Consider the following 14,726-nt stretch of genomic DNA (forward strand, 5'->3'; position numbering starts at 1 on the left):
CCCTATGAGAAAAATTAAAAAAAAAATTGCTAAAATAGAAATTTTACTATTTCCCTAACTTTTATTAAAAAAAAAATTTTCAAAAAAAAAAATTCACTTCGTTAATTTGACTTTGTCAGTTAAATACGCAGTGGACAGCTGATTGCTCGACACGACGGATTGTCTCTTGCGTTATTATTTGCTTTTTTTTAAAATAGACAAAAAAAAAACAAAACACTTTTCCAGTGCCTTAAGACAGAAAAAGAGAGACAGAGAAAATAGTGAGAAAAAAAAGACATTTTCCTTCTTCGACATAAAAGAAATTTTCTAATTTTTCCTTTACTGGCAATTAATGACAAAAAAAAGAAAAGTTAAAAAGATTTCCAGGAATTTTTCAATCGTGAATTGAGTGCCAACTTTACGTGATTTTTCCGACCTTAATGGTTGCCGTTCGGTGAGTTTCAAAGAATTTTTTTTTCCACTTCCCCTTGATAACTATTTTTGTATAAATTTTTTTTTTCCTGAAAATCAAAATTTTCTCTCTAATTTCTAATTTTCATTGCAAAGGAACACGAAACTTGTGCAATGGAATGCGAAGAGTTGGGGGTGCACAATAATAACATTAGAGACACAAATTTTTTGGCACACTTGATCCAACAAAATGTTTCATATATTTTACCCGTGTAAAAAAAGCCAAATTCGCAAAATTAGTTCCGGTGATGATTTAATTTTTTTTTTTTTTTGAGGTTAGGTTCACTTCTAATTTAAAAATTTATTTACAATCTTCTTTTTCAACGTCAAATATTGAGAATTTCATCCTAAATGTTCACACGTATTTAACGTAATTATTATCTGAAATACAAATAATTTGCAAAAGAGAAGAAAAATTCGTTGTCGTAAATCTCGAATTGGGGAGTGAAAAAAAAAATTGGCATTCTTTTTTCGTGGAATAATTAAAAAGAGATAAATTACAAATGTGTGTATAGGTTATATACTGTTTTGTCTAATGTAAAATGACAGACAGTGATGGAACGTTATTTTCACACAAGTTGGCATGGCATCAAATTCGACAATTAACATTCACGATATACAATATTTGAGAGTCGCATATTCAAAAAGTAAATTTTTTTTTCTAAAAATAATATTTCTTTTAATTTATACAGTTAAAATTATTTTTTTCCGGTGTAAAAAAGATTTTTTGCGGGTTTTTTTTTGTCTCCCACATAGCACGACTTCTTGCTGTGAGGTTACTGTTAGGATATCTGTAGGGTTTGTAAGGTTACCGTGTAAGCCTACAGTAAACTTGAGGTCATCTTAAAATTTCCGCCATTACAGTAAGCTTACACGCAGTAAAGCTAAGGTAAGCTTACACAGTAAGGTCGTGGTAAGTTTACATGGTAAGGTTGTGGTAAGCTTACACGGTAAGGTAAGCTTCCCGTAAGGTTACTGTAATGTTGCTGTGAGGTTACTGTAAGGTTACTATAAACATAGAGTAATATGAAAATATATTAAAAATAATTATATTATAATATATATTATATTATAAAATTTTTTTTTTTAATTATATATTTGGTAAAGTACTTCATAAACCCCAATAGGGTTTTGTTAAATAAAATTTACTGCTCAGCCGTATGTGCCATAGAAATCTACTGCGCATAAATATTAAAAAAAATTTATTTATTAATAACATTCTATGTTTATAGCAACCTTACCGTGTAAGCTTACCACAACCTTACCATGTAAACTTACCACGACCTTACTGTGTAAGCTTACCTTAGCTTTACTGCGTGTAAGCTTACTGTAATGGCGGAAGTTTTAAGATAACCTCAAGTTTACTGTAGGCTTACACGGTAACCTTACAAACCCTACAGATATCCTAACAGTAACCTCGCAGCAAGAAGTCGTGCTATGTGGGCTACTATAGAATTTGAGAGACATTTTTTTTTTTTTGAAAAACTAGTTCAATTTTTGAGGTTATAAACATGAAATCGTTATGGGGGAAATAGAAATTAATCCTAGGTATTTTTTGAAAAAAAATTTATGAACAAAAAAAATATTCACCCAGGTGCAAATAGTAGAAAGTATTTCGCGTGGTTGAGAAATTAATTTGGTGGTTTCAGTTTAAATACGCGGTGGCCACTTGCCAAATCCGGATTCCTTTTGCATTTTCTTTTTTTTTCGACTTCTTAATTCGGTCCAGCTCATGCCAAATCTCTCGAGGACTTGAATTTCACTCTTATTATGTTAGCACCTCCAATTGCTTAACACATCATCACTCTTATTTTCATAAAAATTCCAAAAAACTACAATATAAAAAAAAATTCAATATTATCCAAAAATGACCCAAAAATTTGTAATTAGAAAATTGGAATATAGATTCTACACAGCATTATGGATATAGAATTTTTTCTAATGAGCAATTAGAAATTATTTACCATATCCAATATCCTATGATCTAAAATCTAAAATCATATGGACAATTGCACGTGCAATGGAGAATGTTAAAATTAGGGGGAGGTGAACACGTGCGAATGTGAAGAGGCGCGTGGCACTTGTTTTTGGCCGGCTAATTATGTGCGGCACTTACACATCTCAATGTATGCTTTTCTCATATATCCGTGTGTTGAAAGGCACGCGGCACAGGTGTCCAACAATGATGATGAGGGAACAAGCAAAGAATTTTGCCTTCAAAAAAAAAAAAAAAAAAAAAGAAATGGGTCATCAAAATATAACTTTTTCCAAAACCCAAAGTATTCCAATAGTTTTGGAAATATTTTAAATAAGAATTCAAAAAAAATTTTTTTTGATAGATAGTTTGAAAGAGGATAATGGAGGCCGGAGATGGGGGAGTGCACATGCTCTAAAATTGCCATCATGCAGCTGTTCCATGAGCTGAAGCAGCAATTTCCAACATTATCCGATCACATTGTTGCCGAATGTATCGCCCAGGTAGATAGTGCCTAGATGTCCATCTCCAACGATAACAACTATTCTCAACGTTCGATGATAACAAATTTTTCCTCCAAACAACGAGATCCAATCCGACAATTCCTGATTTAAAAAAAACGCTTCCTGCATGAGCGTGATATACATGTGCGTCATTTTCAAATTAATATTATTATATTCGTTAAGTTTCCTTTAAGTTTCCATTCCTTATTTTCTGTTAGGCATGAAAAGCATGCTAAATTGTGCGTTTTGTCCAAAAAATTGTCGCTAACAAATTGGTTTAATAAAAAAAAAAAATTTCGACTGGCATTTCCATCATCTAAATAGGAAGGACACAATAAAGAGACATGTGCAAGAAGTCTACGAGAAACACAAGAACGTCGTCCTTCACCGGGAGCGTTTCCACCGCCTGGACCAAACCAGGAACAATTACGTGGTGTCACTATGAATCAGGAACAAGTCGCAATTATATTACCAGCGACACAAACACAACCCAATAGACCTGGTACACTTGATATTGGCTCAAATCGTCGCCTTATTAATTGTACCAGAGTTCCACCTATTAATTACACACAAATCGATGCAAATTCTGGAGCGTATCAGGAAGTTTTTGCTAATGCCACTGAACCAAGTGGATTTGAAGTTAATGTTAATGTTGCCTGTAAGCCAGTGAAAAATACAGGTGAGTTCCAACCGCACCAACTTGACTTCGCCAATTTTGTTGGGGAACAAAAAAATACCTCGGGTTTTGTATTAGTAGCACTGTACCGGAGTATAATGACCCACTGTAAAAGAAGATTTCCCAAAAATCGATTTTTTCCTGAAAAAAATCGAAAAAATCAATTTTTATGAAATCTTCTTTTACAGTGGGACATTATACTTCGATACAGTACTACTAATACAAAACCCGAGGTATTTTTTTTTGCTCCCCAACAAAATTGACAAGGTCAAGTTGGTGCGTTCTATGAAAATTTGTCTTTTCCTCGATTAGAACCTCATTCAAACTACTGTGAACCCTACATTGTTAATCTACCAACCGAGCAGAATCGGAGTTTCACGTCCGTGAGCTTAACACTAAGGCCACCCTCATCAGAGCCACAGGCACCAATTGACATTCGATCACAACGTTCCAGTCTCACTTATTCGACATCATCGTCTAATCCACGGGGTTTTCAAAGCCGGGTACAAATTAGCATTGGTCCAGGAAACGTTGGAACTGTTGCCGCAGCACGAATTCGACCTCCAATGGGTCCCACACGACCCAGTAGTCTTCTACCCTCGGGACAATATAGTTCGGTACGTAGAACCGCTGGACTACCTACAGGACCACCGAGTCAATTGTCACGACCTACGATGACAATGAGTGCACCAACAACGCCTTTAGTGGGTCCATCGGGTGTTAATTTACATTCATCAGCGACGAGTCTACCGACAACGCCAATTGGATCACAATCGAACGAATCGATGGCTTCAACTTCAAATGATGATCGTCTAATTGCAACGAATCAGGATTTATCACTGATTAGTGAAAATCAACGACAGCTTATTGCCGAACAATTGGAGAGGAAGAATCGATTGGCTCGTGAAGTTGAGGCCGAGAAAGGACGACTCGAATCAATGAAAAAGGAAATTGAATTACTGTTACGTCCGTTCGATTCAACAATGTCACCTGAGGTAAAAAAAAAAAAAAGAACTCTATCGGTAATGTAGATTGCGCGCCAAATTTCAAAACAAAGCAACGATTTTAATACCAATTCGACCTTTTTCCAGGCATATAAACAACAATTGCAGAGGGAAATATTTCAACTACAGGTCGAATGCAATAAAATGGCGAATGAAATCGATCAGAATTCAGAACCAGGAGGTGAATAAAATTCTTTTTCTTCATTTCTTTTCGAATCTTTTTTACCAAATTACTAATTTTAGTTGCAGTTAATGAATCAAATGAGGAATTCTATCGTGGTATTTACACTGGACAACCATTTGGTCCACGTCCAGTGTTAATTCCACCACCATTGCCAACGGAACCGCCAGCATGGCAAGTACCAATTAACAGAGCAGGCAATCATCATCATCATCATCATCCGGAGGAGAGAGATGGACCCTCGTGGGTTTGTCGAATGTGTACATTTAAAAATCATCCACTTATGAAAAGATGTGAACAATGCGATTTATTGCGAATAATACCACCATCAAATTTAACGTCAGGTAGGAAATTTACAAATTGTCCGTCTGACATTCGAAATGACAATAATCCATTTCTCCTATCGAGATCGACCACCGAGTCTAAAGATATCTCTCGTAAATAATATTTTTTTAAAAAAAATTATTTTCAAGAAACAAATTTTTTGTAAATATCTCTTAATATCGGAGGTTGTGAAACTCGAGGAGGCGCATGATTTTTCCCAAAACTTAAAAAGGTTGAAAATTTAATTGATCGAATTACATTAAGTCGATATTTTATTTGTTCGATATTCTAAATGATAGAAATTTAGAAGCATCGAATTTTATATCCATCGAAATTTAATTTGGTCGATATTTTTAAAAGCTCAACACTTTTTTTAGCTATACGAGTTACTTTTCTATGTAGTTTGTCGGTAAAGTACATTGAAATTTTGCGGGAAATTTGAAATTATTGATGTAAATAATAATAACAACATAGAGAGGAAAATCGTATATCGACCAAATTAAATTTCGATGGATATAAAATTCGATGCTTCTAAATTTCTATCATTTAAAATATCGACCACTTTAAATTTGGATCATTTAGAATATCGAACTAATAAAATTTCGACCACTTTAAATGTCGATCATTTAGAATTTCGACCAAATAAAATATCGACTTAAAGTAATTCGATCAATTAAAATTTCCAACTTTTTAATTTTTGGAAAAAATCATGCGCCTCATTTTTGTAAATATCTCTTAATATCGGAGGTTGTAAAACTCGAGGAAAAAATTTGTGTGTTCATTAGGTTTTCTTTTTTTTTTTTTTTTTTGCTTTCGATCGCATGCAATGAAGAAAGAATTGGACAATGGAATTTTGAGGCGAATTTTTATTTTTCGAAATTGGAATTTGACACATTTTAAACGAATTTTTTTTTGATACAGAATTGTTAAAACGCTGAATTTTTATTTTTCGATATTGCAAATGGCCGAAAAAACAAACGACAGAAAGGATTTCTTTTGACGACTTTTTTCAAAATTGACCAATCAGAAATTATTCAGAAAAATTGTGAATGGTCAATTTTAAAAAAACGCGCCAAAATCTTACCGTCGTCTGTTCATTCGGTGATTTGAAATTTCGGACAAATAAAAATTTGTCGTTTTAACAATTTTGTATCGAAAAAAATTCGTTTAAAGAGAAATTCTGTCAAATTCTAATTTGAAAAATTGAAAATTCGTTTAAAAAATAATTATAACTAATAAAAATTCTTTGAAATAAAAATTCTAATGATTTTTATGTAATAATCATGCGCCTTAATTAATATAAAAATGCGTGATTAATTTTTTTCTTCGACGATTGTTCGATTCTTTCTTTATGAATTAATAGTTGACGAAATAATTACGCATCGTGAAAATAATTATAATATTTAATAGCATGGAAGTGATTTTTGTAATAATAATAATAATTTTTACTTAATATTGACCAAATGACGATATCATAAAGCGATTAATATACCAAATATATATTAATAAAAACTCAAGTGCCTAGATATGTGTGTGTATTTTTACGATTTATTTGTTAATTGCAATGATTTTAAATTGAATGTAAATGTTATACTTAATTTTTTTAAAAATAATATACAAGGTACGAAAGTTTTTTTTTTATTTTTTTAATTTAATTTATGAATCTAACTCGTTTCGCTATAATTAAAAAATTAAATTAAAAAAAAAAATACTAATACCGAAATTTTTTTGTATTTAATTCTAAATAAGAATTTAATTATTATTTCCCTTTTTAATTCCTTTTTCTGTTCCTTCTATATGAAATTTTAAAAAAGCTTTTTAATTCATTTTCTAAGCTAACTTATAAAAAAAAGAAAGCAGTAAAATTAATCCAATTTCGCATTTTTCTATTTTTAAAATAGTATAAAATTTTTCAAAAAATATTTTCTTTTTCCTTCTTTCTTTTCATTTTCTTTTATAGGCGAGACGCAAGATATTCACATAAGAGTGACGCATCATCACAACTTTTCACCTCGTAAGTAACTTTTTATTTTTAAAAATTTTTAATTTAAAATATAAAAATTTACACAAAGAATTTTAATATTAATTTCTCTAAAAAAAAAAAAAAAAAAACATTACAGGAACCGTTCACAGTTGGGTCGTTTGACGTGAACAGAATTAGCACAAATATCTGGAGAGAAAGAAACTGTAAATAATTAATTAATTAATTAATTAAAAAAAAAAAGAGAAAAGAAAGAAAAGAAACAATATTTATTCCCATGAAATGAGAAAAAAAAAGAAAACTTTTGACATTTTTTAAATTAAGATGACTGACATATTGTGAATATTGTATAATTATTTAATTTTCTATTGACCTTAGATTACATTATTGTAACTTAATTTCCTTTTTTAAATAATCAAAAATATTTCAATTGTTGGAAAAAAAAAAAAATTCTCTAGAGAAAAATAAGTTGACAATTTTTTTTGTTTTATAAGAAATTAATTATTATTATTAATTTAGTTTCCATATTAATAAATTTAAAAATAATTTTCACTTTTATGGAAAGATTTTTTCTTTCTAATAAAAAATTATTCGACATTTTTTCCTTTTCGTAACTGAAGGAAATTCAATTTCTTTTTTGTAACTAAAAGAAATAATTTTTTTTTTTTTTTTTTCTAAAGTAAAAATAATTCAATGTTTCTCCTTTTAAAAATAACTTTTCAACAATAAATTATTACTATTATTGGAAAATTATTTGTTTACTTTGTAAAGAGAAAAAAAAAATTTGCTGAATTTTATTCACAAAATATTGATTCCAAAAGAAAATTGTTTATTAGAAAGAAAAAAAATAATTTGTTTCTGCGATTAAAAAAAAAAAAAAAAAGAAATAGAAAATTGTATTATAATTGTTTTTTTTTCCTTTTTTTTTTGTTGAGAATGAAAAAAATAATCTTTGTTGAAATAAACTTTTTTTTGTTTGTTACTTAATTAAATTGTAATTTATTTTTTCTAATCCTTTCGCTCATATTTTTACCATTATCTGGTAAGTAAAATTCGAAAAATATTTAAATTATAATTAATAAAAAAAAAAAACAAATCTATCGAATAAATAAATTTATTTATTCGATTTATCCTCTCCTTTTTTTTCTTTTTTCGTCTAAAAAAAAAATAAAATTATATCGCTGTTCCTCTTTCCAAATTGAGTTTTGTTTCCCTCGTGTGCTCGCCATAAAAACGTTCCAATTTTTGATTGAATTTTGCATTTCTCTCATTAATATAATCAATATCTGCATCATCATTGTGAGTTCGACGTCGGCTGTATTTATTTCTCTTTGCAATTCTAAAAATTAAAAAAACAAAAAACCATAAATTAATAAAAAATAAATAATAATAAAATACAGTATTAAATGAATTCAAATTAGAGAATAACTCACTGTTTTTCCAAATCGTCAACCATTTTATCGACAGCATCTTTTTTATCTACATGTAAACCATGTAATATTGTATTTCTATCGCCATAAAATGCTGAACCAAGTTTTTCTTTTGCCTCATCGTATGATTCCATATTTGGTTTAATACCCTTAATATTGCGATTATATTGTCGAAATGTTGCCTGCTCATAATCAGAGAATCCAGGATCGGGATTTTTTTTCTTTTGCTTACGCAATAATCGTTCAGCTTCAACTGCTTCTGTATTTAATAATTTCACACGATCGTAATCCAAGCCCTAAAAATTAAATTTTCATTTAATTTTATAAAAAAAAAAATTAAATTAATTTATTCTATTTATGTAAAAATAAATAAATTTTATTTTTACATAAATTAATAATAAATAAATAAAATTTAATTACAATTTATTTTATTTATTTATTATTAATTTATTTATTTTTTACAAAAATAAATAAATTTTGTTTTTACTTTTTCTTCGGCATCTTTTCGTGCAGCTTCATCTTGCAGTATCCAATCTGCTTGACGTTTACGTGATTCCCAATTTTTTGGTAAATTCTGCCTTTTGTCTTCCTCAACAACTGCCTTGTGATTTTGTGTTCTTGCTTCATTCTTAAAAATAAAATTTCAATTAAATTCTTTTTCTCTACATGGGGTCATTTCATCCGAAGCGGACAACCTAGATTTTGGTTTTTTTTTCCATTCAATTTAATTTTCAATTTATGTTTCATAATTTGTTACAATTATTTTATTAAATATTTAATAATATTGTTAATAAAATGCAAAAAGGCATGTAATTATAGAGAAAGTTTCAAAGAGAAAAATAATAATCTATTATATTTGTAAAATTTGTCTAAAAATAATAATAATAATTGTTGAATAATTTTTTTTTTTAAACTAAAAACACTTTTTTTTATTCAAGGTAATATTATTTTCATAATAATTTAATTTATTACAATTTCATTTAATACAATTTATATACAATACAATGTATTTAATACAATTCATTATTTTAAAAAAACGCGCGCTATTTTGTCTTGGGCCAATGAAGTGATTTGAGAACTAAATGTAGGTTATGTTCGTATCTGATTTATAACAGCTGCAAATATTTACAACAAATAAATACTTTGCAAGTGTATATTTATTGCAATTAAGTAAATTATGCAAAATATATAAGTGAAACAATAATTTAAGGTGATTTTTATAAAATGAATATTGATTTAGATGCTCTCTGGAAAGCAAAGTTTATTTTTTCTTACATTTTTTCGACTATCTAGATATTTCGATAAATTTTCATGCGTACTTTGCATGCAGTCTTTTTTAAGAAAAGGATCTTTTTTAAGAAAAGGAAATTGTATCAAAAATTAATTTAAACAAATTGAAATAATTGTCAATTTTGTAGGAAAATTTTAAAAATTTCGTGAGAACGAAACCATTAAAATTTTTTTGAAAATTTAATAATTAAACATTCTTTTAAATAAAAATCCTTCGAAAATTAAAAAAAAATAAAATAAATCTTTATTTATTATTAATTATTAGCCAAAAAAGGTATGAAAATAATTTTTTTTTCTTTGAGGTTATAAAAATTTCTTACTCGTTTTAAATGAAGTTCGTGCAATTTTTTCATTCGTTCAGCTCTTCTTTCCTCCAAAGTTTTTCCACTACTACCACTAGTCACTGATTCACTCATTTTTTCTAACAATTTATCGATAAAAATAAATTTTAAAAATTTTAATAAAGAAAATATTGTCTTAAAGGCCAATAACAAACGTCACAAAAAGCAAACCTTTGTTATTAAATCCTGACAACTATTGCACATGCGCGTTTTCGGAATTTAAGTTCGATGATGGGGGAATTAATACCCTTTACCAACCGTCGGTAAAGTAGATTGAGATAAAATGACGTCACAATGTGACTCAGTTTTATTACTGTCAAATACGAATCATTCTTCTCTCTATAACTAAATTTTTCCCTAAAATTGTGATTTTTTTTACATTGTGAATTTTATACTTTCCCCTCCCCCCCCACATTTTATTAAGTGTTTTTCTTGACACATCGAAAAGTAGACAAAAAAAATGTTCGCAAGCGGACCAAATTACACGAAATTAAAGACAAATTTGAGGTTAGCAATTAATAGATTAAAATTACTTGAAAAGAAAAAAACTGAATTAGCACAAAAAGCAAGAAAAGAAATTGCTGATTATATAGCAGCGGGAAAAGTTGAGAGAGCAAGAATTCGAGTTGAACATATTATACGTGAAGATTATGTTGTTGAGGCATTTGAATTAATGGAAATGTATTGCGATTTATTGTTGGCGAGATTTGGCTTAATTCAACAAATGAAGTAAGTATGACTCCTATTTTTCTCTTTGTTTTCAGTGTTTACTAATTTTCATTTTTTGTAAGTTTTTTTTTCAGAAAAATAATTGAAGAATAAAAAGAAAATTGTGAATTTCAATATTCCATAGGAAATTAAAAAAAAAAAATTGGGGATACTGATTACTATACTACTGAAGATTAAATTACTTAGAATTATTCTATTTAAAAAGTTAAAAAGAATTTAGATTATCATTTTTTTTTAACTTTTTAAATTAAATTTTCGAAAAAAAGGGAAGGGCGTACTGTACTACTGATAATCTACTAAAAAAAATCCTCTAGAAGGGGATACTGATTACTATACTACTGAAGAATTATTTAACTAAAAATAAAACCCTCAAAAAAGGAGGTTCTGAGTACTATACTACTGAAGATTAAATTAATTAGAATTATTTTATTTAAAAAGTTAAAAAGAATTTAGATTTTCATTTTTTTTAACTTTTTAAATTAAATTTTTGAAAAAAAGGGAAAAGGTACTGTACTACTGAAAATCTACTTTAAAAACCCTCTAGAAGGGGATACTGATTACTATACTACTGAAGAATTATTTAACTAAAAATAAAACCCTCAAAAAAGGGGGTACTGATTACTATTCTACTGAAGATTAAATTAATTAGAATTATTTTATTTAAAAAGTTAAAAAGAATTTAGATTTTCATTTTTTTTTAACTTTTTAAATTTAATTTAAAAAAAAAGGGAGAAGGTACTGTTCTACTGAAAATGTACTAATAAAAACCCTCTAGAAGGGGATACTGATCATTATACTACTGAAGATTATTAACGATTAGGAATTTAAACACATTGACGATTTATAATAATTTATATATTATTAGATTAATTCTAAAATTTAAAAAAAAATTGTAAATTTTGTAAAATTTAATTTTTAAAAATTAGAACATTTTAAGTTAATACTAAAATTTAGTTTAAAAGTATACAATTTTAAAAATTCTAAAATCTAATTAAAAGAAAGTATAAATTTTTTTTTGAGTTAAAAATTTGTAAAATATTTTTAAAAAAATTGTTTCTAATTAATTTATATATAAATAATTTTAGAACGCATGATTATGTTTTAAAAATTATTAGTAATAATTTTCATTTTAAGTCATAATTATTATTTTAGCTGAATTTTTTTTCAAATTTGTATTTTGCAGAATTTTCATCAAAATGATTTTCTATATAACAGAATTTTTATATAAACCGAAAATTCACTGCACAGAATTTTTACTTGTTCAGAATTTTTGTTTATTCGAATTTTCGTTTAACATAATAATAGGCATTTTAAAGAATTTTTAAAAAATAAAAATTCTAACTTATGATTTTTAGAACATAATTTTTTTTTTTTTTTGAAATATATTCAAAGTTTTAACTACCTATAGTAAAATTATTATTATTAATAGAAATTGAATTAACTAACTAGTTCAAAGTCAATCTATTTAAGATTTTTAAATTGTAATTCTAAATTAGCCTTAAGAACGGTATTAATTATTATATTATTCTACTATTTTACTATTCTATTTTAATTTTTAGTTTTGTAATTAAGAGGGCAATTAATATGTAAAAATCCAAACAGATGTACATGGAGAGAAATAATAAAGATAAAGATAGAAATTAAATTATTAATAAAATCGTCAAAAATGTTTTTTTTTATACAGAAATTTAGATGATGGCCTAGCGGAGGCAATATCGACAATAATTTGGGCAGCGCCACGAATACAAACTGACATACAAGAAATGAAAGTAATTGCCGATATTTTAACAACAAAATATGGTAAACAATATGCAGATGCATGTCGCGAGGAAGTGATAAAAACAATATCGGAAAAATTAAAACACAAATTAAATGTACAATCACCGCCAAAGATTTTAGTGGAAAAATATTTAATTGAAATTGCCAATAATTATGACGTTGAATATGAACCCGATCCACAAGTAATGGCCGAAGGACAAGATGCTTTACTCATTGATATTGGCGCTGGTGGTGGTGGACAAAATAATTTAGACCTAGCAACTGGTGGTGGCGGTGGATTACCTCAACCTGTGGGTTTTATTGGCTTTCCACAGGCACCACTTTTACCCGGTGTTAAATTAACAGTAATTATTTAATTTTTTCAAAAAAAAATTTTAAAAAACTATTTTTTTTAGATTCAATTTTTATTTGAAATTTAATATTATTAGATTAATTATTATTTGAAATTTTATGTTATTTAAATTAAATTTTAATTTGAAATTTCTTGGAACTTGATGGTTTGGGTTTTTGATCTTTCAAAAAAAAGAAAAATTGGTTCGCCATTTATATTTTTTGTTTCAAAAGATCCAAAATTAATTAAGTTACAAGAAATTTCATATGGGATCCTTTTTCTCGAGTTTCTCTATTAAAAAAAAAAAAATTTTGTTGCAGTCGCCTGGCGATGCTCCAATTGGATTTTATCCCCCGGGACCATCAAATTACAACGAAAAGGATAAAAATTCCCCCTTCAGTCCAACTTCAATGTCTTATAATATTCCACTGGACAATGATAATTCAAATAGACCTGTACGTTTTTTGTTTACAAATAATAATAATAATAATAATTTTCTTTTTTTTTAAACTTTCGAAAAATTGATAATTTAATTTTATAGGACGAAGACTTGCCCCCTCCATACGGATCATTTCCTCCCGATTTAAATAAACAAGTAAGAAAAAAAAATTTTTTTTAAAAAAGAATTATTTTTTTTTTTTTGAATTAAAAATAATATTTATTATAATTATTATTTTTAATTTCATTATACTAATATTAGTAATTTTATTATAATAATTTTTATAATTTTAAAATAATTAGTTTTAAATTAAGTTAAATATTAAATAATTTTTTTTTTTTAAAGTCGGATCAAAAACCGAAACCACAACCAAGATCAAAAATGCCAACGGGCAATTTTAATCTTCCCGATTTGCCTCCAGTTCCTACGGGCAGTGATACGCCAACAGGAACGGAAAACAATGAGGACATTGATTTTGATGATTTAATGAAACGTTTTGAAGATTTAAAAAAGAAGAAGTAAATTTTACGCGGAAATTATTTTTTTAATTTTCCCTTTTTTTCTTAATTATCTATGCGTATTATTTAAAAAAAAAAAAAACTTTGCTTCCGAAATCCTTATTTTTGTGATTTCACACTATTGTCGACTTTTTTATTTTTATTAGTCTAGACTATAAATAAATAAATAAAAAAATAACATTAATTTAAAAGTGGATGCTGTTATATGAAAAATATTTCACTTTCTTGGAGAAAGTTTATAAATATATTACGTTGAATGCCTCATCGCTTTTTGTAAAAAAGTATTAAATGTTATTAAATATATATATATATAAAATAATGTATTTTTATCTTGCACACTTTGTTATTGTAAATATATAGAATAATAAAACGAATGAAAAAAAGAGAAAAAAAAAATTTTCTATATCATAAAAAAAATATTAATTCTTAGCAAAAAAAAAATTGCATCTAATCCAAATAAAATTTAGACCGAAAAATTTTATAAATTAATTTGTAATTCAATTTCAATTTCAAATTCTAATTCTCTTTTCAGATATTTAACATTTCGTGTAATTTAAATATTAATTTTTACAAAAAAAAGTAGCAAAAAAATAAATAAATAAAATTAATTAAAATGTTAACTAATTTGAATAGAGATAGTAAAATAATTAAATTTTTTGTAACAGTGTTAAAATTTCCATATATTTTCTAAATTTTCAATATCACAATAGTAATTTATGATACAAGTGCGTAAAGTGAGTGTGATGCAAATCACACTCGTATAATCAGATTTTCG

General features: G+C 27.2%; 3 protein-coding genes across 6 annotated transcripts; 2 read left to right on the forward strand and 1 right to left on the reverse strand.

Moving 5' to 3' along the window:
* Positions 1–135: 135 nt before the first annotated feature.
* Positions 136–7,320, forward strand: LOC127277525 (TGF-beta-activated kinase 1 and MAP3K7-binding protein 2). 4 transcript variants are annotated; one of them, XM_051298732.1, is made up of 8 exons: positions 136–433; positions 2,790–2,928; positions 3,253–3,607; positions 3,917–4,599; positions 4,696–4,789; positions 4,852–5,133; positions 7,074–7,127; positions 7,234–7,320. In XM_051298732.1, exons 2-8 carry the CDS (start codon positions 2,821–2,823, stop codon positions 7,257–7,259), a joined length of 1,602 nt encoding a protein of 533 aa, XP_051154689.1. In that variant the 5' UTR covers positions 136–433; positions 2,790–2,820; the 3' UTR covers positions 7,260–7,320. The 4 variants fall into 4 exon arrangements, with proteins under 4 accessions (XP_051154689.1, XP_051154690.1, XP_051154687.1 ...); XM_051298733.1 differs by lacking the exons at positions 7,074–7,127; positions 7,234–7,320 and having other exon boundaries at positions 2,790–3,072; positions 4,852–6,639; XM_051298730.1 differs by lacking the exons at positions 7,074–7,127; positions 7,234–7,320 and having other exon boundaries at positions 4,852–6,639.
* An 872-nt stretch (positions 7,321–8,192) lies between these two features.
* Positions 8,193–10,356, reverse strand: LOC127277551 (pre-mRNA-splicing factor Syf2). The gene is made up of 4 exons (XM_051298765.1): positions 10,135–10,356; positions 9,012–9,152; positions 8,528–8,820; positions 8,193–8,433 (listed from the first exon to the last, which is right to left on the reverse strand). Exons 1-4 carry the CDS (start codon positions 10,228–10,230, stop codon positions 8,268–8,270), a joined length of 696 nt encoding a protein of 231 aa, XP_051154722.1. The 5' UTR covers positions 10,231–10,356; the 3' UTR covers positions 8,193–8,267.
* Positions 10,357–10,475: 119 nt separating this feature from the next.
* On the forward strand, positions 10,476–14,293 carry LOC127277533 (IST1 homolog). Its single transcript, XM_051298744.1, has 5 exons — positions 10,476–10,884; positions 12,569–13,007; positions 13,315–13,449; positions 13,536–13,589; positions 13,779–14,293. The coding sequence occupies exons 1-5, from the start codon at positions 10,616–10,618 to the stop codon at positions 13,953–13,955; spliced, it is 1,074 nt and encodes a 357-aa protein (XP_051154701.1). The 5' UTR covers positions 10,476–10,615; the 3' UTR covers positions 13,956–14,293.
* The last annotated feature ends 433 nt before the right edge of the window (positions 14,294–14,726 follow it).

The sequence above is a fragment of the Leptopilina boulardi genome, unplaced genomic scaffold (assembly GCF_019393585.1).
Source record: "Leptopilina boulardi isolate dan_hultmark-lab unplaced genomic scaffold, ZJU_Lbou_2.1 LbouV2_169, whole genome shotgun sequence".
In the NCBI taxonomy this organism is placed as follows: domain Eukaryota; kingdom Metazoa; phylum Arthropoda; class Insecta; order Hymenoptera; family Figitidae; genus Leptopilina; species Leptopilina boulardi.